Below are 23,990 nucleotides of genomic sequence, written 5' to 3' on the forward strand. Positions count from 1 at the left end.
CCCACAGGAGACATTTCCTTGTTCCTGAGATCCCTGGCTCCCCCTCAGCTTCCCCGGGAAGCCGCTCAGGATCTTACCTCTCCGATCACTCCTGAGGTTTGCTGGAGTATTAAAGAACTTAAAATTTCCAAGTCCCCAGGCCCAGGCGGCTTCAACGGGCAATTTTAGAAAACGTATGATCTGGTGATTGTCCCTATTCTATGCAGAATGTTCAATGAAGTGATGCTCAAAGGATGTTTTCGCAGGGAATATCTGGAGGCCACTATCACCACTATACTTAAGCCAGGCAAAGACCCCTTAGTGTCGTAGTTATCGCCCCATCTCATTAATTAATATAGACACCAAATTATATACCAAAATTATAGTTAATAGACTATCTAAAATCATACCCACTCTGGTCCATCCAGACCAAGTGGGCTTTATCTCCCAAAGAGGGGGACCGGATGCTACGAGACGGGTCCTGGACATATTATTTGAAGCTGATGGGAAAAGTGTACCCCTGCTCACCCTGTCGCTTGATGCCGAAAAGGCCTTTGACAGGGTGGGCTGGGAATACTTATGGGAGACCCTGGGAGCCTTCAACCTTTCAATTGAATTCATAACTGCTGTTCGAGCCCTATACTCTGGCCCCCTCGGCTAGAGTTAAGGTTGTGGGTTTCCAGTCTGGCTCTCTTGAAGTCTCCAACGGGACTAGACAGGGCTGCCCCCTTTCTCCTTTATTCGCCCTCTATAGAACCACTGGCACAAGCCATTAGATATGACAGATATCTCGGGTTTTCCTCTCAGACTCGGCATAAAATCACTCTACGCAGATGACATTACCCTTCTCCTGACCGATCCATCCAAGTCCCTCCCAGCCATCTTTAAACTACTCGCCCATTTTAGTACCATGAACTATTACAAATTAAATCTCTCCAAGACTAAAGCCCTCCATTTGAACATCCCACCCCATGACCTAGATCTCTTACAGGGAAAATTTGAGTTCCAATGGTCAGCACATTCTATTAAACTTCTAGGGACGCATCTTAGTATGTCTTCGACCACTGTCGTATCTAAAAACTTCACTGACAAATTCTGAGTGGTGAAAACTGTTAGTCGTGGGAATACCGAGAGATCTCGTGGACAGGCAGGATTGCTGCCGTTAAGATGTCCTTTCTCCCTAAAATTACGGATCCATTCCGATCAATATCCCCAGACCCATCCTAAATAGACTATAGAGCCTTGTCACTTCATATGTATGGAAGGGCAAAAAACCCAGAACCTCCAGACAGACCCTACAGAGACCCGTTGAGAGAGGTGGACTGAGTCTGCCAAACATCTTTTACTATCGAGCCGCTCGCCTGTCCCACTTGATGGGATGGAGCGATAGCGCTAGCGCATCCTCTTGGAAAGACGTTGAGCTGTCCCTTCTTCCTGCAGGTCTGCGTCTCTACGATCTACCCTGGATTCCCTCACATTGTCAGAGATAACGCTAATCATCCAGTGATAATGGACACACTACAATTTTGAGATCAAATTAGACACCTGCCCAATATTGCTCCCCATCCTTCACCTCAACAGACGATTGCCAGCTTACTCTTTTTTTGTCTCCCCCCGACTCCCATATGTCCACATGGCAAAACCTCAATGCCACTTACATCTCAGATCTTTACGGCCACACAAACACTTTGTCATATGATAGAATATGCACGGACCTACAAATACCACCTACTCTCGGATTCGAGGCATTTCGCCTATGCTCAGAGCGTGGGGTTTTCCAAGGAAATCCCTTAGAGACATTACTAATTGGGAACAAAGGTGGGCACAAGCTCTCACATTCAAGGGGATACTTTCATTTCACTATAGTGTACTGCTAGCCCTGTTCTCCCACCATAAGATATCACAACATCAGGCATGGGAGAGAGAATTGACCTTTACCGCTGACGATGACTGTTGGAATGCAGAGATCTTATTTACTAAAAAACTCTTACACTGCGCAACTCTATGGGAACTCTACTATAAGATCACGGTGCGTTGGCACCTAGTCCCCATTGCCCTGCATAAAATCTATAATAGTCACCCTCCCACTTGTTGGAGAGGATGTGGCCAACTGGGTACACAGAACCACATTTGGTGGTCCTGCCCAAAAATTCAACCTGTGTGGGCACAATTTGCTATCTTTAGAACACTTAATCTCACACAAGCTTAGCCCGCAAACTTGTCTCCTTCATTTAAACTTTCCAGTAATCCCCCCCCCCCCCCAGCTCAAAAATTACTAGCCATCTACTTACTTATGGCTATTAAACTTGAAATTGCAAAAGCCTGGAAATGGAATCCCCCCCCCCCTCCATATCACAAATTACAGCAACAGTACCCTATCTACAAAAGATGGAATCCTACTCTTACTCGGTTCTAGACAAGATGGATGCACACATTGAAATCTGGGCTCCTTGGATAGAAAAATTCCCCCATTGAAAAAAAAAAAACCCATAGGATCTCCCTGTCCCCACTCTCCCCCCCTCACTTTCCCTTCACCCCCCCCTTTCTGTCAGCCTCCGTATTCTACGAGAAACATGGAAATATAGCATTATAATGTGGTATAAAGGAAACAAATTGAGTAACTTAGGGCTCTTTGATCTAGGCCGGCATGCAAGACCCCATTAGTATGTTACATCTTTGTACATGTCACACTAGCAATGAGCTCTCTGTTTTCTTTTGGAAAGTACACATACCTGTTTACATATATGCCTGACTATTTTTTATTTTTTTTATTTCTCTGTGCATAAGAGTATGATTACCCTAAGTTATGTATTATAATATATACTATGTATTACACTTGTTTATCTGTGTCACTAGCTATCCTTGTATGGCTATCTAAGTTTTCTTTGTGTGATTCCAACTTACTCAATAAAATTGTTAAAAAATAAAAGGGTAACGGTAAACACCTTGTATATGGATTAGACTATGCTGCGCTGCTTTATAGGCATTCTGTGATAATCTTCACACCTTTACTGTGGAGAATATTCAGTCTCCTACACTGATTACTGTATAGAATAATATAGCTGGGCAACTCCATCCACTCTTGAATGTAGAAAAGCCAACATTTTCAGAGGTATATTACAGGAGTAGCAGGCAAAATAAAGTGTTATTTTACAATACATAAAAAGTACATTTGTACCACTGGCATCTTATTTGATAATTAGTAGCGTTTACTTCAAGCTTGTATATTGTCCTTTATAAAAAGCCCCTCTCTTAACCCCCCCCCCCCCCCCCCCGAAAATTGTATATTTAAGGGGACATGAAACCTATATTTCATGATTCTGATATAGCATGTTATTTTAAATTATTCCAATTTACCTCTTATTTTGTTCTCTTGGTGTTCTTTGTTGAAAAGGGATATCTAGGTAGGATGGTGGCTGCACATATCTGCCTCATGTTATTGGCTCACCCAATGCATTCAGCTAGTTCCCAGTAGTGCATTGCTGCTTCTTTTAACAAAGCTTAAAATAATAAAGCAAACCTAGTTTATAGAAGTAATCTGGAAAGTTGTTTATAATCACATCCTCTATATGAATCCTGAAAGAAACATTTTGGGTTTTATGTCCCTTTAAAGGGTAATATACAAAAGGCTGCTTTAGCCTTTTTGCATTGCTGGGACTGGCACTATATGCATGCTCCAGTTGTCAACTATGGAGATCACCTGACCTCTGGAAAATACCTGAGCACTGATTGGTCATCAGTAAACTGATTGGCATATGCACGAATTGGGTGCAAGTCACACCGTTAAACAGGCTAAAGAAGCTTTAATTTATTTTTTTCTCGCTGCAGTTGCTTAGCAGCTGCTATAGAATAATATGCTGGTAGCATGTACACATGGGGCATACTATTAACCTTTTACTAACCCTGCAAGATGAGTCACACAGCCGAAAGTCAGTGTGATGCAGAACTAGTAAAAGCCATTCCTTTGTGAAAGACAAATAAATTACACCTATTGAAGAGCATATTAGGAAAGAGTTAAAGGGATAGGAAATTCAAAAATTAAATTTACATGATTCAGAGCATGTATTTTTAAGATGCTTCTTTTTCTCTTGCAAGGTGTATCCAGTCCACGGATTCATCCTTTATTTGTGGGATATTCTCATTCCCTACAGGAAGTGGCAAAGAGAGCACATAGCAGAGCTGTCCATATAGCTCTAGCTCCACCCCCCAGTCATTCTCTTTGCCAGCTCTAAGCACTAGGGTCTCTCTACGGGAGGGTAAAGTGAATGTGGTGTTAGAATTGTAGTTTTTATTATCTTCAATCAAAAGTTTATTTTAAATGGTACCGGTTTGTACTATTTACTCTCTAGCAGAAAAGTGATGAAGATTTCTGCTGAGAGGAAAATGATTTTAGCATGTTGTAACTAAAATCCACTGCTGTTCCCATACAGGACTGAGGAGTACCAGAAAACTTCAGTTGGGGGGAACGGTTTGCAGGGTAATCTGCAATGAGGTATGTTCAGTCATTTTTATTTCTAGACAAGACTGAGAATGCTTGAAGAGACTGACAATATCCCCATGAGGGGAGGGTAAGCTATGTTCAGACTTAGTAAGGAATTGAATGCTTACATAACAGGGCTAATTATGCTGGTTGACACTGATTCAGGGCAATCAATTGTTTATTTAAGAAAAATATAGTTTGTAGACGCTTTGAAAGTCCTTTTGGGGTTCTTTCTGGGGTTATTACCCACATGGCTGGTTTTTATTCACTTAAGAGTGATTTACTAGGCCTCACAGCTCCGGAGTAGAGTGGGAGGGGCCTAATTTCGCGCCTCAGATGCGCAGTTAGAATTGCAGAGAAGTTCATGCTGCTTCACATGGAGGGTCCTGCTGCTGTTTGAAGGCCTTATAGAAGCTATTTTCCCCCAAATCTGATCCCTAAGGGCAGGTAGGGCCACAGCAAGGCTGTGGCAAGGTGCTGTACTATTTTTAACCGGGTGTTGGCTTTAGGCTGCTCTGGTTTGGGCATTAAGGGGTTAATCGTTTTGAAACTTGTGGTGCAATCTTATTAAGGCTTTAGGTACATACTGTGAAAATTTCAGGAGAATTGCTGCATTTTTCAGTTTTGTAAAATTGTGTGCTATTTTTCTCTCTTAAAGGCACAGTAACGTTTTTTTCAAATTGTGTTTTTTATTTGATTAAAGTGATTTCCAAGCCTGCTTGTGTATATTACTAGTCAATTAAACATGTCTGACACTAAGGAAAATCCTTGTTCAATGTGTTTAGAAGCCATGGTGGCACCCCCTCTCAGAATGTGTCCCACTTGTACTGATATGTCTATACACTTTAAAGATCATATTGTTGCACTTAAGAATGTGGCCCAGGATGATTCTCAGACTGAAGGTAACGAGGGTAGCCTGTCTGCCTCTCCAAGTGTCACAACCAGTTACGCCCGCGCAAGCGACGCCTAGTACCTCTAGTGCGTCTAACCCTTTTACATTACAAGACTTAGCGGCAGTCATGGATAATTCTCTTACAGCCTTCTTATCTAAACTGCCCGTGTTACCCGCAAAGTGTGATAGCTCCGTTTTAAGAACAGATTATGAGCATTCTGACGCTTTGGTAGCCGTATCCGATATACCCTCACAACGCTCTGAAGTGGGAGCGAGGGATTTGATGTCTGAGGGAGAAGTCTCTGATTCAGGTAGGGTTCCTCATCAGACAGATTCAGATACATTGGCTTTTAAATTTAAACTAGAACACCTCTGCGTTTTGCTTAGGGAGGTATTAGCTACTCTGGATGACTGCGACCCTTTAGTGATCCCAGAGAAATTGTGTAAAATGGACAAGTACCTAGAGGTCCCTGTTTACACGGATACGTTTCTGGTCCCTAAGAGGATTGCGGATATCATTTCTAGGGAGTGGGATAGACCAGGGGTTCCCTTTGCTCCCCCTCCTGTTTTTAAGAAAATGTTCCCCATACCTGACTCTGTGCAGGACTCGTGGCAGACGGTCCCTAAGGTGGAGGGGGCTGTTTCTACACTTGCTAAACGCACAACCATACCAATTGAAACAGTTGTGCTTTTAAAGACCCTATGGATAAGAAGTTAGAGGGTTTACTTAAGAAATTTTTTGTTCAACAAGGTTTTCTTCTCCAACCTATTGCCTGCATTATTCTTGTAACTACTGCAGCTGCTTTCTGGTTTGAGGCGCTGGAAGACTCGCTCCAGGCGGAGACCTCATATGAGGAAATTATGGATAGATTTAAGGCTCTAAAGCTAGCTAATTCTTTTATCACTGACGCCGCTTTCCAAATAGCTAAGTTAGCGGCAAAAAATTCAGGTTTCGCCATTTTGGTTGGCTGATGTGTCTTCTAAATCCAAGCTTTTGAACATTCCTTTCAAAGGAAAGACCCTCTTCGGGCCTGAATTGAAAGAGATTATTTCAGATATCACCGGGGGAAAAGGCCATGCTCTCCCTCAGGACAAGCCCTTTAAGACAAAGAACAAAGCTAATTTTCGTTCCTTTCGCAATTTCAGGAACGGTCCCGCTTCATCCTCTCCGGCTGCAAAGCAAGAGGGTAATGCTTCACAGCCCAAGGCAACCTGGAAACCTTACCAGGGCTGGAATAAGGGTAAACAGGCCAAAAAGCCTGCAGCTGCCACCAAGACAGCATGAAGGGGTAGCCCCCGATCCGGGACCGGATCTAGTAGGGGGCAGAATCTCTCTTCGCTCAGGCCTGGGCAAGAGATGTACACGATCCTTGGGCATTAAAGATTGTAGCCCAGGGATACCTTTTTAGAATTCAAGAACTCTCCTCCAAGGGGAAGGTTCCACATTTCTCGTCTGTCTACAGATCGGACAAAGAAAGAGGCGTTTTTACGCTGTGTAGTAGATCTACATACAATGGGAGTGATCCACCCAGTTCCAATTGCAGAACAAGGACTGGGGTTTTACTCAAACCTGTTTGTGGTTCCCAAAAAAGAAGGAACTTTCAGACCAATCCTGGATCTCAAAATTCTAAACAAATTCCTCAGTCCCATCATTCAAGATGGAGACCATTCGGACAATCTTACCAATGATCCAGGAGGGTCAATATATGACTACCGTGGATCTAAAGATGCATATCTGCATATTCCTATCCACAAAGATCATCACCAGTTTCTCAGGTTTGCCTTTCTGGACAAGCATTATCAGTTTGTGGCTCTTCCTTTCGGGTTGGCCACTGCTCCCTCCTGGCGGTTCTAAGACTGCGGGGCATAGCAGTGGCGCCTTACCTAGACGACATCTTAATTCAGGCATCGACTTTCCAAAGAACCAAGTCTCACACGGAGATCGTATTGGCCTTTCTGAGGTCTCACGGATGGAAGGTGAACATCAAAAAGAGTTCTCTCTCCCCCCTCAAGAGTTCCATTCCTAGGAACACTGATAGACTCGGTAGAAATGAAAATATTTATGACTGAGGTCAGAAAGCTAAAACTGTTAACTACTTGCCGAGCTCTTCATTCCATTCCTCGGCCATCTGTAGCTCAGTGCATGGAGACAATCGGACTAATGGTAGCGGCAATGGACATAGTCCCTTTTTGCTCGGATACACCTCAGACCACTGCAACTATGCATGCTCAAACAGTGGAATGGGGATTGTGCAGATTTGTCTCCTCAAATTCAGTTGGACCAGGAGACCAGAGATTCTCTTCTCTGGTGGTTGTCTCAGGATCACCTGTCTCAGGGAATATGTTTCCGCAGGCCAGAGTGGATCATTGTAACGACCAACGCCAGTCTGTTGGGCTGGAGTGTGGTCTGGGACTCCCTGAAAGCTCAGGGCTTATGGTCTCGGGAAGAAACTCTTCTCCCGATAAACATTCTGGAACTGAGGGCGATCAACGCTCTTCAGGCATGGCCTCAACTAGCTGTGGCCAAATTCATCAGATTTCAGTCGGACAACATCACGACTGTAGCTTACGTCAATCATCAGGGGGGGACAAAGTTCCCTAGCAATGACGGAAGTAACCAAAATAATCAGGTGGGCGGAGGGTCACTCCACCCGGAGGTATTTGCCCAGCTGACTCAGCTTTGGGGCACTCCAGAGTTGGATCTGATGGCGTCCCGTCAGAACACCAAACTTCCTCTCTACGGGTCCAGGTCCCGGGGTTCCAAGGCGGTATTGATAGATGCTCTAGCAACGCCTTGGTCCTTCATTCTGGCTTATGTTTTTCCACCGTTTCCTCTACTCCCGCGTCTGGTTGCCAGAATCAAGCAGGAGTAGGCTTTGGTGATTCTGATAGCGCCTGCGTGGCCACGCAGGACTTGGTATGCAGACCTAGTGGACATGTCATCTGTTCCACCATGGACATTGCCAATGAGGCAGGATCTTCTGATACAGGGTCCGTTCAAGCATCCAAATTTAGTTTCTCTACGTCTGACTGCTTGGAGTTTGAACGCTTAATTCTATCAAAGCGTGGGTTCTCTGAGTCAGTTATAGATACTCTGATTCAGGCTAGAAAGCCTGTCACCAGGAAAATCTACCATAAGATATGGTGGAAATATCTTTGTTGGTGTGAATCCAAGGGTTACTCATGGAGTAAGATTAGGATTCCCAGGATATTGTCCTTTCTCCAAGAAGGATTGGAGAAAGGATTGTCAGCTAGTTCCTTAAAAGGACAAATATCTGCTTTGTCTATCCTATTACACAAGCGTCAGGCAGAGGTACCAGACGTTCAAGCGTTTGCTCAGGCTTTAGTCAGAATCAAGCATGTCTATAAACCCGTGGCTCTGCCATGGAGTTTGAATCTAGTTCTTTCAGTTCTTCAAGGGGTTCCGTTTGAACCTTTTACATTCCATAGACATTAAGTTGTTATCTTGGAAAGTTTGTTTTTGATAGCTATCTCTTCTGTTCGAAGAGTTTCAGAATTATCTGCCTTACAGTGTGATTCACCTTACCTGGTGTTCCACACAGATAAGGTAGTTTTGCGTACCAAGCCTGGTTTTATTCCTAAAGTTGTTTCTAACAAGAATATTAACCAGGAAATAGTTGTTCCTTCTCTGTGTCCTAATCCATCTTCGAAGAAGGAACGTCTAAAGCATGTACTACATCAAGATTGTGTAATAAAGTTCTATTTACAAGCAACTAAGGATTTCAGACAAGCATCTTCCTTGTTTGTCATCTATTCTGGTAAGAGGAGAGGTCAGAAAGCGACTGCTACCTCTTTCCTTTTGGCTGAAAAGCATCATCCGTTTGTCCTTTGAGACTGCTGGCCAGCAGCCTCCTGAAAGAATTACTGCTCATTCTACCAGAGCAGTGGCTTCCACATGGGCTTTCAAAAATGAGGCTTTTGTTGAACAGATTTGTAAGGCAGCGACTTGGTCTTCACTGCACACTTTTGCCAAATTTTGCAAATTCGATACTTTTGCTTCTTCGGAGGCTATTTTTGGGGGAGAGGTTTTGCAAGCAGTGGTGCCTTCCGTTTAGGGTACCTGTCTTGTTCCCTCCCTTCATCCGTGTCCTAAAGCTTTGGTATTGGTATCCCACAAGTAAAAGATGAATCCGTGGACTGGATACACCTTGCAATAGAAAACAGAATTTATGCTTACCTGATAAATTACTTTCTCTTGCGGTGTATCCAGTCCACGGCCTGCCCTGACATTTAAGTCGGGTAAATTTTTTTTGTTTAAACTAGTGTCACCACTGCACCCTATGGTTTCTCCTTTTTCTTCCTAACCTTTGGTTGAATGACTGGGGGGTGGAGCTAGAGGGGGAGCTATATGGACAGCTCTGCTGTGTGCTCTCTTTGCCACTTCCTGTAGGGAATGAGAATATCCCACAAGTAAAGGATGAATCCGTGGACTGGATACACCGCAAGAGAGTAATTTATCAGGTAAGCATAAATTCTGTTTTTTGTGTTTTTTTACTTCTATTTTCAAATGTGCTTCAAGCTCTTGGTATACCTTGTTGAAAAGATAATACACACATATCCTACACTAGTGTGAGCTAGCTGCTGATTGGTGCCTGCACACATTTGTCTCTAGTGATTGGTTAACTAGATGTGTTCAGCTTGCTGCCAGTAGTGCAATGCTGTTCATCAGCAAATAAGTTTTTTGTATGTTCTATTTAAACAATGAGAGAACTTTTTGGGAATTCCTGTCCCTTTTTAAGATTTTTTTTTTTTTTGTAGTCCTGTATAAATCTACTGCCTTGATTTACAGATGGTCCTCAGGTTTGCATCTAAGATTATTTAAAAATTTTTCTTCTTTCTATTTGTAGAAAATACCACGATGAACATCAGCAGCGCAGCTGAGCGTAAAGCGCAGCAATACTATCAAGCTTGCTTAAATGAGACCAAAATAGAAGAGTTGGGTTCCAAACCGCTGCAAAACTTGATAGAAAAGGTGAGAATGTGCTTATCCTAAATACTTGTGAAATGGAGAATTACAAACGGTTTACTGTAGCAACAGCATTATCTATATTATGCACATATAAAATGACTAACCTCTTTACTGCAATGAAACACCCCTTGAAAATAGTCGTAAACATATTTATCTTCTGTCCTTTGCTGTGACCAGTAAGACTTCGATCTGCACAGGAGATTATTTTAATCTTGTGCATATCCTGATATTTATGTGAGAGGACTTTTTTTTTTTTTTCCTTCTATGAGAATTAGGTTTGATTACAGTATCATACAATCCATATAGCTTTACAATTTTATAAGGTCATGTATAATCCGGTTACATCCTTTAACATACCGATTGAACTTCATCACTACTGTATTTTACCTGTTCTTACATTGTTAAATAGAAAATAACTAACAATTTGCCATTCTCATTAGAATTCTAAGCCTCTGTGAATCATGCAGAGGGGTTTAGATAAGGCTTCAATAATAATCTAATTCACCCATTGAATTCAACTCTGACTCTTTATAAACAAAAAATAAGCAGATTTACTAAATTATAATGTATTGTAACTTATCAATAATTGTTAAATACAAACATAGGGCCTACAGATAATAGAAACAAATAAGAGGGGACAGAGAAGAGTGCAAAGAGACGTTTATGATGGGGGGATTGCCAAGCCCTATAGTTTAAGCAGCACTTGCTCCCAATAGAATTGGCGTTTTTATAAATCCATATTCTTATATAACCTAATATCTAGCCACATCCTTTTAGTTGGGGAGACTGTTAGTTTACATTTTCTAGCTATTAATGATTTAGAGCCATTTAGATGTAGGAGGGACTTTATATTTAAAAAATATCTTTGAATGTAAGCTTAGGAGCTGGCCCATTTTTGGTTCAGAGCCTGGGTAGCACTGACTGATTGGTGGCTACATTTAGACACCAATCAGCAAGTGCTACCCAGGTACTAAACAAAAAATGGGCCAGCTCCTAAGCTTTACATTTCTGCTTTTTCAAATAAAGATAAAGAGAACGAAGAAAAATTAAGAAAAAGAGTAAATTAGACAGTTGCTTAATATTGCTGCTCTATCTGAATCATAAAGGGATAGTCTAGTCAAAATTAAACCTTCAAGACTTGGCTGATATGTTAAACAAATTAATATCCTTTTTACTGCAATTATATAGCTAAACGCCAGAATAATTAGTTTTATCAGTTAACTTCAAAACAATTCACTTTATACTAAGGACAGATATGTAGCAGAGTTACCATTTGAGAAGTCCGCTGTGTGCATTTTTAAAGTTCTGGGAGTTTGGAAAATCTTGGAAATTGCTACATTTTGTGAAAAGGGAGCAAAATAAAGTATATTGTAAAGTTGTTTCATGCGACGTATGCATTCAGCAGTTTTTGTTCACTGCTGAATGGGGAGGAAGGCAGCTGCTCGAGGAATTCAGATCTTTTTGGAGCTGGATTTATTCTTTTTAAACCGCAACACACTAAAATCTGTGCAAATCCAGATCTTCACATCACCGCTCCATTCGACACAAAACTAACATTTTTTTTTTATACAAATGTCAAGGTGTTTACTGTACATTTTTAATTTTTTTTTTTTTAAAAAAGTTCATCGCATCTTGGAATATAAAACTGGTCACATGGTGCACTTCCCTAATAGGGACTATTAAAGGGAGACTAAACCCTAAATACATTTCATGCACCTCCCTCTAATTATGGGGGCCGCTATTTTGTAACCTAGGTTACACTGCATGTATCTGCACATGTGCAGTAACTCCTTCAAACACATCAGCACTGGAATGTAGTGAAAGATAGATTTCAACACGTCGGCATTAACTTCAATACTATAATTATAAAATGTATTTAGTGTTAAAGGGCCATTAAACCCAAAAATTTTCTTTCACAATTCAGATTGAGAATACAATTTTAAACATTCCGATTTACTTCTATTTAATTTGCTGCAATCTTTAGATACCCTTTGTTAAAGAAATAGCAATGCACATTGGTGAACCAATCACATGAGGCATCTATGTGCAGCCACCAATCAGAAGCTACTGAGCCTATCTAGATATGCTTTACAGGAAAGAATATCAAGAGAATGAAGCAAATTAGATAATAGAGGATACCATTTTAAACCACTTTCTAATTTACTTCTGATTCATGAAAGAAAACCTTTTGTTTTTAATGTTCCTTTCTCCAACATAGGTGTGTCCGGTCCACGGCGTCATCCTTACTTGTGGGATATTCTCTTCCCCAACAGGAAATGGCAAAGAGCCCAGCAAAGCTGGTCACATGATCCCTCCTAGGCTCCGCCTACCCCAGTCATTCTCTTTGCCGTTGTACAGGCAACATCTCCACGGAGATGGCTTAGAGTTTTTTAGTGTTTAACTGTAGTTTTTATTATTCAATCAAGAGTTTGTTATTTTAAAATAGTGCTGGTATGTACTATTTACTCTGAAACAGAAAAGAGATGAAGATTTCTGTTTGTATGAGGAAAATGATTTTAGCAACCGTTATTAAAATCCATGGCTGTTCCACACAGGACTGTTGAGAGGAATTAACTTCAGTTGGGGGAACAGTGAGCAGTCTCTTGCTGCTTGAGGTATGACACATTCTAACAAGACGATGTAATGCTGGAAGCTGTCATTTTCCCTATGGGATCCGGTAAGCCATGTTTATTAAGATAGTAAATAAGGGCTTCACAAGGGCTTATTAAGACTGTAGACTTTTTCTGGGCTAAATCGATTCATATATTACACATATTTAGCCTTGAGGAATCATTTAATCTGGGTATTTTGGTAAAATTATATCGGCAGGCACTGTTTTAGACACCTTATTCTTTAGGGGCTTTCCCTAATCATAGGCAGAGCCTCATTTTCGCGCCGGTATTGCGCACTTGTTTTTGAGAGGCATGACATGCAGTCGCATGTGTGAGGAGCTCTGATACATAGAAAAGACTTTCTGAAGGCGTCATTTGGTATCGTATTCCCCTTTGGGCTTGGTTGGGTCTCAGCAAAGCAGATACCAGGGACTGTAAAGGGGTTAAAGTTAAAAACGGCTCCGGTTCCGTTATTTTAAGGGTTAAAGCTTCCAAATTTGGTGTGCAATACTTTTAAGGCTTTAAGACACTGTGGTGAAATTTTGGTGAATTTTGAACAATTCCTTCATATTTTTTCGCAATTGCAGTAATAAAGTGTGTTCAGTTTAAAATTTAAAGTGACAGTAACGGTTTTATTTTAAAACGTTTTTTGTACTTTGTTATCAAGTTTATGCCTGTTTAACATGTCTGAACTACCAGATAGACTGTGTTCTGAATGTGGGGAAGCCAGGGTTCCTTCTCATTTAAATAAATGTGATTTATGTGACAATGAAAACGATGCCCAAGATGATTCCTCAAGTGAGGGGAGTAAGCATGGTACTGCATCTTTCCCTCCTTCGTCTACACGAGTCTTGCCCACTCAGGAGGCCCCTAGTACATCTATCGCGCCAATACTCCTTACTATGCAACAATTAACGGCTGTAATGGATAATTCTATCAAAAACATTTTAGCCAAAATGCCCACTTATCAGCGTAAGCGCGACTGCTCTGTTTTAGATACTGAAGAGCATGACGACGCTGATGATAATGGTTCTGAAATGCCCCTACACCAGTCTGATGGGGCCAGGGAGGTTTTGTCTGAGGGAGAAATTTCAGATTCAGGGAAAATTTCTCAACAAGCTGAACCCGATGTGATTACATTTAATTTTAAGTTGGAACATCTCCGCGCTCTGCTTAAGGAGGTATTATCCACTCTGGATGATTGTGAGAATTTGATCATCCCAGAGAAACTATGTAAAATGGACAAGTTCCTAGAGGTCCCGGGGCTCCCAGAAGCTTTTCCTATACCCAAGCGGGTGGCGGACATTGTAAATAAAGAATGGGAAAGGCCCGGTATACCTTTCGTCCCTCCCCCCATATTTAAAAAATTGTTTCCTATGGTCGACCCCAGAAAGGACTTATGGCAGACAGTCCCCAAGGTCGAGGGAGCGGTTTCCACTTTAAACAAACGCACCACTATACCCATAGAAGATAGTTGTGCTTTCAAAGATCCTATGGATAAAAAATTAGAAGGTTTACTTAAAAAGATGTTTGTTCAGCAGGGTTACCTTCTACAACCAATTTCATGCATTGTCCCTGTCACTACAGCCGCGTGTTTCTGGTTCGATGAGCTAGTAAAGGCGGTCGATAGTGATTCTCCTCCTTATGAGGAGATTATGGACAGAATCCGTGCTCTCAAATTGGCTAATTCTTTCACCCTAGACGCCACTTTGCAATTGGCTAGGTTAGCGGCTAAGAATTCTGGGTTTGCTATTGTGGCGCGCAGAGCGCTTTGGTTGAAATCTTGGTCAGCTGATGCGTCTTCCAAGAACAAACTACTTAACATTCCTTTCAAGGGGAAAACGCTGTTTGGCCCTGACTTGAAAGAGATTATCTCTGATATCACTGGGGGTAAGGGCCACGCCCTTCCTCAGGATCGGTCTTTCAAGGCCAAAAATAAACCTAATTTTCGTCCCTTTCGTAGAAACGGACCAGCCCAAAGTGCTACGTCCTCTAAGCAAGAGGGTAATACTTCTCAAGCCAAGCCAGCTTGGAGACCAATGCAAGGCTGGAACAAGGGAAAGCAGGCCAAGAAACCTGCCACTGCTACCAAGACAGCATGAAATGTTGGCCCCCGATCCGGGACCGGATCTGGTGGGGGGCAGACTCTCTCTCTTCGCTCAGGCTTGGGCAAGAGATGTTCTGGATCCTTGGGCACTAGAAATAGTCTCCCAAGGTTATCTTCTGGAATTCAAGGGGCTTCCCCCAAGGGGGAGGTTCCACAGGTCTCAGTTGTCTTCAGACCACATAAAAAGACAGGCATTCTTACATTGTGTAGAAGACCTGTTAAAAATGGGAGTGATTCATCCTGTTCCATTAGGAGAACAAGGGATGGGGTTCTACTCCAATCTGTTCATAGTTCCCAAAAAAGAGGGAACGTTCAGACCAATCTTAGATCTCAAGATCTTAAACAAGTTTCTCAAGGTTCCATCGTTCAAAATGGAAACCATTCGAACAATTCTTCCTTCCATCCAGGAAGGTCAATTCATGACCACGGTGGATTTAAAGGATGCGTATCTACATATTCCTATCCACAAGGAACATCATCGGTTCCTAAGGTTCGCATTCCTGGACAAGCATTACCAGTTCGTGGCGCTTCCTTTCGGATTAGCCACTGCTCCAAGGATTTTCACAAAGGTACTAGGGTCCCTTCTAGCGGTGCTAAGACCAAGGGGCATTGCAGTAGTACCTTACTTGGACGACATTCTGATTCAAGCGTCGTCCCTTCCTCAAGCAAAGGCTCACACGGACATAGTCCTGGCCTTTCTCAGATCTCACGGATGGAAAGTGAACGTGGAAAAGAGTTCTCTATCTCCGTCGACAAGAGTTCCCTTCTTGGGAACAATAATAGACTCCTTAGAAATGAGGATTTTTCTGACAGAGGCCAGAAAAACAAAACTTCTAAACTCTTGTCGGATACTTCATTCCGTTCCTCTTCCTTCCATAGCGCAGTGCATGGAAGTGATAGGTTTGATGGTAGCGGCAATGGACATAGTTCCTTTTGCGCGCATTCATCTAAGACCATTACAACTGTGTATGCTCAGTCAGTGGAATGGGGACTATACAGACTTGTCTCCGAAGATACAAGTTAATCAGAGGACCAGAGACTCACTCCGTTGGTGGCTGTCCCTGGACAACCTGTCACAAGGGATGACCTTCCGCAGACCAGAGTGGGTCATTGTCATGACCGACGCCAGTCTGATGGGCTGGGGCGCGGTCTGGGGATCCCTGAAAGCTCAGGGTCTTTGGTCTCGGGAAGAATCTCTTCTACCGATAAATATTCTGGAACTGAGAGCGATATTCAATGCTCTCAAGGCTTGGCCTCAGCTAGCGAGGGCCAAGTTCATACGGTTTCAATCAGACAACATGACTGTTGCGTACATCAACCATCAGGGGGGAACAAGGAGTTCCCTGGCGATGGAAGAAGTGACCAAAATCATTCAATGGGCGGAGACTCGCTTCTGCCACCTGTCTGCAATCCACATCCCAGGAGTGGAAAATTGGGAAGCGGATTTTCTGAGTCGTCAGACATTGCATCCGGGGGAGTGGGAACTCCATCCGGAAATCTTTGCCCAAATCACTCAACTGTGGGGCATTCCAGACATGGATCTGATGGCCTCTCGTCAGAACTTCAAGGTTCCTTGCTACGGGTCCAGATCCAGGGATCCCAAGGCGACTCTAGTAGATGCACTAGTAGCACCTTGGACCTTCAAACTAGCTTATGTATTCCCGCCGTTTCCTCTCATCCCCAGGCTGGTAGCCAGGATCAATCAGGAGAGGGCGTCGGTGATCTTGATAGCTCCTGCATGGCCACGCAGGACTTGGTATGCAGATCTGGTGAATATGTCATCGGCTCCACCATGGAAGCTACCTTTGAGACGAGACCTTCTTGTTCAAGGTCCGTTCGAACATCCGAATCTGGTCTCACTCCAGCTGACTGCTTGGAGATTGAACGCTTGATCTTATCAAAGCGAGGGTTCTCAGATTCTGTTATTGATACTCTTGTTCAGGCCAGAAAGCCTGTAACTAGAAAAATTTACCACAAAATTTGGAAAAAATATATCTGTTGGTGTGAATCTAAAGGATTCCCTTGGGACAAGGTAAAAATTCCTAAGATTCTATCCTTTCTTCAAGAAGGTTTGGAGAAAGGATTATCTGCAAGTTCCTTGAAGGGACAGATTTCTGCCTTGTCTGTGTTACTTCACAAAAAGCTGGCAGCTGTGCCAGATGTTCAAGCCTTTGTTCAGGCTCTGGTTAGAATCAAGCCTGTTTACAAACCTTTGACTCCTCCTTGGAGTCTCAACTTAGTTCTTTCAGTTCTTCAGGGGGTTCCGTTTGAACCCTTACATTCCGTTGATATTAAGTTATTATCTTGGAAAGTTTTGTTTTTGGTTGCAATTTCTTCTGCTAGAAGAGTTTCAGAATTATCTGCTTTGCAGTGTTCTCCTCCTTATCTGGTGTTCCATGCAGATAAGGTGGTTTTACGTACTAAACCTGGTTTTCTTCCAAAAGTTGTTTCTAACAAAAACATTAACCAGGAGATAGTCGTGCCTTCTTTGTGTCCGAAACCAGTTTCAAAGAAGGTACGTTTGTTGCACAATTTGGATGTTGTTCGCGCTCTAAAATTCTATTTAGATGCTACAAAGGATTTTAGACAAACATCTTCCTTGTTTGTTGTTTATTCTGGTAAAAGGAGAGGTCAAAAAGCAACTTCTACCTCTCTCTCTTTTTGGATTAAAAGCATCATCAGATTGGCTTACGAGACTGCCGGACGGCAGCCTCCTGAAAGAATCACAGCTCATTCCACTAGGGCTGTGGCTTCCACATGGGCCTTCAAGAACGAGGCTTCTGTTGATCAGATATGTAGGGCAGCGACTTGGTCTTCACTGCACACTTTTACCAAATTTTACAAGTTTGATACTTTTGCTTCTTCTGAGGCTATTTTTGGGAGAAAGGTTTTGCAAGCCGTGGTGCCTTCCATTTAGGTGACCTGATTTGCTCCCTCCCTTCATCCGTGTCCTAAAGCTTTGGTATTGGTTCCCACAAGTAAGGATGACGCCGTGGACCGGACACACCTATGTTGGAGAAAACAGAATTTATGTTTACCTGATAAATTACTTTCTCCAACGGTGTGTCCGGTCCACGGCCCGCCCTGGTTTTTTAATCAGGTCTGATAATTTATTTTCTTTAACTACAGTCACCACGGTATCATATGGTTTCTCCTATGCAAATATTCCTCCTTAACGTCGGTCGAATGACTGGGGTAGGCGGAGCCTAGGAGGGATCATGTGACCAGCTTTGCTGGGCTCTTTGCCATTTCCTGTTGGGGAAGAGAATATCCCACAAGTAAGGATGACGCCGTGGACCGGACACACCGTTGGAGAAAGTAATTTATCAGGTAAACATAAATTCTGTTTTCACATTGGTAGTGCAAACTGATCTGCATTGTGTTGTGCTAATCTGTTACCTTTTTCTTTCCTAAGATATGGCGAGTCCACAGAATCAATTACTAGTGGGAATATCACTCCTGGCCAGCAGGAGGAGGCAAAGAGCACCACAGCAAAGCTGCTATATACGTCACTTCCCTTACCCATATCCTCCAGTCATTCTCTTTGCCTGCGGTGCAAGGAGGAGGTGAAGTTTTGGTGTCTGATCTACAATCAATGGGTTTAATTGTTCATTTTGCGCAATGTCTTGTCTTATTAGACTTGCTGTACTAGCTGCCTGGCATTGTGGCTGAAATCTGTGGTCAGCTGAGAAGCCTACCTGTGGTTTAGTGGTACAGCCTAGGCTTTATAGTTCTGCAGTTGCAGATTCAATTATTTCGGTTTCCTCCAAATGCACTCTTTCGCCTTTTATGGATGAGACTTAGATTGGACTTGAAAAGGCATGACCCAAGCAAAGTTTTCCTCCCAGGGGCAGATTTCTCTTTCTAGAGTATCGGCAATCTAAGTAGGATGAGAGGCATTCCTTGAACTGGATTCAGGGTCTTCATCTCTGGGAGTGACCGTTCCAGTCCCAGTTTGGGAACGGGATATAGGTATTTACCTCATATTTCAGATTCTGTGTTTCAAAGTAGTATCCTTTCTCCTTTGGTTCTAGTGGGCCTGTTCATAACGAACTTAGACCTGAGAGATTTATTGTTTCCTTATCGGAATCTTCTCTAGTTTTCTTAGTTTGCGCCATCCCAGTCAGACCTTTAGGTCTTGGGATATTGCTAGTGCGTTTTTCTAGACAATATATTGTTCAGGTATCATCCTGACTTTGAGCTAACTCTCTTTTAAGAGATCTTGTCCAATCTTCTTTTCCAGGGATGGGAAATGAATCTGGAGAAGAGTTCCCTTGTTCTATCTACAAGGGTAATTTATTTGGGACTACTGCCACAATACCCTGAATGCACCATATTTAGTTTGATCTCGGAAGTTATGCAGGGTCAGGTCTGGTCAGTACCTGGATGGGAGACCGCCTGGAAACACCGGGTATGGTATGCTTTGACCTTTATTTGATTCTTTATCTAGGAGATGTCTTCCAGAGGTCAGAAAATCAAGGATTTATTTATTTCCTCCACTCTGCAGTCTTCTGTCCGGCCAACAGTAAGTTTTAGTGGCCGGTGGATAGCTTAGCCATCTTGCAACCAGGAGGTTGGGCGTTTGTATTTAGATGCAGTTGATATTTATTCACTTTTCTGTGACCCTGTGTATGGAGGGAATTGGTCTGATTGTATTCCATGGACATCATTCCTTTTGCCATTTTCCATGACATGGAGAACTTTTGGATCTATCTTAAAGGATAGATTCAGATCGGATGACAAGAGACTTTCTTCCGTAGTATTTTTTTCAGGAGTATCTATCTGCTTCTGGAGATATTCCTGAGTGATATGAACACGGATGCCAACCTGCTGGGCTGGTAAGCTGTCTGGGTCTTTAAGGCTTATGGACTCAGTAGTGTCTGCTCTCCTCTTTAAACATCTTGGAGTTGAGAGCAATTTGCAATGCTCTGATGACCCTAGCTTGGTTCCAGTCGGACAATATCACCTCTAGGGTTTATATCAACCATTAGGGAGGAACTAGGGGTTCCTTAGCCATGTAGGAGGTGACTTGGATTGTTTAGTGGGAGGAAGCTCACATTTGCTGTCGGTCATCCACTTTCCAGGGGTGGACAATTGGGAGTCTGACTTCTAAACAGACTGATAATTCATCCCGGGGAGTGAGCATTTCCATCTGAAAGTGTTCTATAGGTAGACCCTCACATGGGCGGTTTCAGGAGTTGGCTTCTGTGGGTGTTTAGACAGAACGCCAAGTTTCGAAGGTACGGTTTATGGTCATGTGATCCGCAGACCGTCCTGAAAAAGGTATGCAAGACTGAAATCCAAGAAAAACGTCAGAACATCTGCTCTTTCCACGAGTCCGTACTCGTATTTTCAGATGAGCGGCAGAGATTTGATTAGCCCCTGCGTGGCCTTGCAGAATCTGGTATGCAGACCTAGTGGAAATGTCATCTCTCCACCATGGAGACTACCTCTGAGGGAGGAATTCTGATTATTGGTCTTTTCCTTCATCTAAATCTCTGAAGCGGACTGCTTTGAAGATTGGATGCTTAGTTTTGTCTAAGCAGGGGTTTTTCTGAATTTTTTTAATTTTTTTTTTAAACCTTTCTCCAGGGTGGTCTGGAGAAGGGTTTGACAGTCAGTACCCTGAAGGGTCAGTTTTCTGCATTTTTTTTTTTTTTGCCACATAGGCATCTGACAAAGGCACGTCCACCAAACACAGGCCTGATGTAGATCAGTGCCTAAGTCAGTTGCTCCCCCTTAGGATTTTGCCCTTGTTCTTAAAGTTTTGCAGTAGGCTCTGTTTAAGCCTTTACTTTCCATAGATATTAAGTTGTTTTGGAAGATTTTGTTTCTCATTGCTATTTTTTCTGCTTGGAGAGTCTCAGAGCTCTGTTTTGCAGTGGGATTCGCCGTATCTTTCATGCAGTTAAGGCGGTTATTCATACTTACTAGGTTTTCTTCCCAAGTGGTTTCGGATAGATATATTAATCAGAAAATTGTTGTTCCTTCTCTGTGTATTGTTGTTCCTTCTCTGTGTCCTTATCTATCTTCTCATAAGGAACATTTGTTGCACAACTTTAATGTTGTTGTGTGTGCTTTTATTTTCTATCTACAGGCGACTAAAGATTGTCTCCAGTTTGCGGTTTGTTTCTCTGGGAAACAAAGGTCAGAGAGCTTTCAGCTACTTTCTCTTTGGTTGAGTAGTATGAGTTTGGTTTGAGACTGCTGGACAGCAGCCTTCTAAGAGAATTTCAGCTCATTTCACTAGGGCTGTCCCTTCTTGGGCTTTCAAGAAGGAAGCTTCTGTAGAACAGATTTGCAAGGCTGCTCTGCATACTTTTTCCAAATTTGATATTTTTGTCTCGGCTGAGGCTTCTTTTGGGAGAAAGGTTCTTCATGCAGTGGTGCCTTCTGTTTAGGTTATCTGACTTGCCCATCCTAATCATCTGTGTCCTCTAGCTTGGGTATTGGTTCCCACTAGTAACTGACGATTCCGTGGACTCACCATATCTTAGGAAAGAAAACATAATTTATGCCCACCCTTTATTTTAAGACTTATTTTTAACTAAAACCTCAGGCACCTCTACACCTTTGTGTTCCCTCTTTCCATTTTCACTTTGGCTGGATGACTGGGGGTTATGGGTAAGGGAAGTGACATATATAGCAGCTTTGCTGTGGTGCTCTCTGCCTCCTCCTGCTGGCCAGGAGTGATATTCCCACTAGTAATTGATTCCGTGGACTCACTGTATCCAGAAAGAAATTTATCAGGTAAGCATAAATTATGTTTTTATTTTTTTATTTTTAAATTTTCTTTATTTCCAACAAAAATGTACATTTATACAGATATAATACCTTTTGCGCCTCGCAGGGCCCCATGACATTCAATAAGCTTCAATATAACCAGACCAGCCCTTAATTGCGTTGATTCACACAAAATGCTGGATTTTTGCATTTAATAAACACAAAATCACACAAGAAAAAAACAAATATAAACAAACAAAAAAAAAAGGGGGAGATCCCCCAAACTAACCAAATCAAAAAAGGGTATTTCTCTCTCCTCCGCCCGTCCCTCCCACCTCGGTGCAGCAGTAACTTGCCTGCCCCAATTCCGCATCAATTTTACCTTATCCACTATCGATATTTTCCACTAACCAACTACTTGGAAAATGTCCTGCTAAGACTTTTGATTGTACATAAATAGTTTTTCAGGGGCCTAACCAGCGTCCTTTGAGTCTCCAAAGGGAGCGAGATGATTAACCCGTGCCATTGTTGAAAAAAAGTAGCTAATTGAGCATCTGAAGTATTCTGCAAGTTGTATTGTTCAAATATATAATGTGATATCAGTTCGATTTTCAATGCTTTTATATTTGGAGCTGATCTGGCCTTCCATGTTTTTAAAATTAAATTACGTCCGATCATTATAATCAAATTAATCATTTTGTAGTTTCTAGGCGGGAAATGAGCCTTTACTAGAAAAAATATTTCTAACGGTACTATGTCATATTGGATTTTGAGCGTACCCTTCATCCAATATGTTACCTTGGCCCAAAATTGGGCTATTTTGGGACAAGCCCAAAAACAATGCAACATATCCGCCCCAGTTGAGCTACATCTAGAACAACTGATTGGTAAATTATACCATTTGGACAGTTTATTGGGGGTTAAATATACCATAAAAGCCACTTTGATCTGTTTCCCTCCAAGTGGTCAGAACCCAACTCTTTTGAATAACCTTAAACGCATTTTTTATTACCTCACTATCTATTTGTGGGAATAATCTGCCCCATAAGGAAACTATGTGTTCTATTTGATCTACTGAGGACATTTGCAGGAGAAGACAGTAGAATGGTGCAATAGCATACGCCCCCCTCTGAAAATTATTAATGCCCCCCTCTGAAAATTATTAATGCTAGTTGCCCAAATTGGTTACTAATATCCCTATAAGTTAATAGCTCTAGGTCCATATTTAAGAATTGTACCACATAGATTAACCCTTTCTCTGCCCACGATCTAAAAACCTGGTCTGAAGTACCTGGGATGAAAATAGGGTTCCCTGTAATGGGTAAATATTTAGACACATGAGGTGAAAAACCCAGATCCGCACAAAACTTTTGCCAAGCTGTAATTATATTTTTAAGAGTTTCCATACTGAAGATATGTGTTGGCAGATCGGTAATTGGACAGTGCAAAATAGCATCTAAACGATAGAGTTATTAATGCTGTTTCCCATCCTACTGGAGATACTTATTCTAGACCCGTCAGCCAGTCTACTGCCACTTTCACCCGAGCCGCCTGCCTATAAAGCAATATGTTGGGTAATGCTAAACCAGCAGCTTCTACATTATTCATTAAGCGTGCTACCGAAATTCGTGCTTTGGAACCTTGCCATAGAAATTTAGAGCAAGCCTTATTATAGTTCATTATATCTTTTTTATGAATGGCTAATGGAATATTCTGTATAAGATAGAAAATTTTTGGGAATAGAATAGTTTTTAAAAGTGTGACCCTTGCTGATAACGAGATAGGAAGTTTTATCCACTCCATTTTTTTTCTTACAATCTGAAAAACATTTGTTATAATTTAAATTATACTATTCTTGTGGGTTTGGATTCAGAATAATCCCCAAATAGGTTATCTGTGTTGCTTCTTTGAAAGGGTGTTTAATAGTGTTATCTTTTTTATTTAACCATAAAAGTTCAGATTTGGAGAAATTGATTTTAAAACCCGAGATCTTCCCAAAGCTATTTATCGTATCCAGGAAAATTGGAAGATTCTTATTAATATTTAAACCTAACAAAATATCATCTGCGTACATCAGCAGTACTAGTTTTTGTGCCCCGATCCGAATCCCGTCTAACTGACGCAATAAAATTGCCAGTGGTTCTAATGAAATATTGAACAATAATGGAGATAGTGGGCAACCTTGACGGGTACCCCGCTGTAATACC

At 42.1% G+C, this 23,990-nt stretch overlaps 1 protein-coding gene across 2 annotated transcripts in view; it reads left to right on the forward strand.

Moving 5' to 3' along the window:
• The window catches only part of ECE1 (endothelin converting enzyme 1), a 155,740-nt gene that overhangs the window by 66,350 nt on the left and 65,400 nt on the right, over window positions 1-23,990 (forward strand). For both annotated transcript variants that reach the window (XM_053690234.1, XM_053690233.1), the window contains one exon: window positions 10,220-10,344. In XM_053690234.1, coding sequence (XP_053546209.1) covers window positions 10,220-10,344 — 125 coding nt within the window. The remainder of the gene's footprint in view (window positions 1-10,219; window positions 10,345-23,990) is intronic.

Source organism: Bombina bombina, chromosome 8 (assembly GCF_027579735.1).
Source record: "Bombina bombina isolate aBomBom1 chromosome 8, aBomBom1.pri, whole genome shotgun sequence".
Taxonomy (NCBI): Eukaryota; Metazoa; Chordata; class Amphibia; order Anura; family Bombinatoridae; genus Bombina; species Bombina bombina.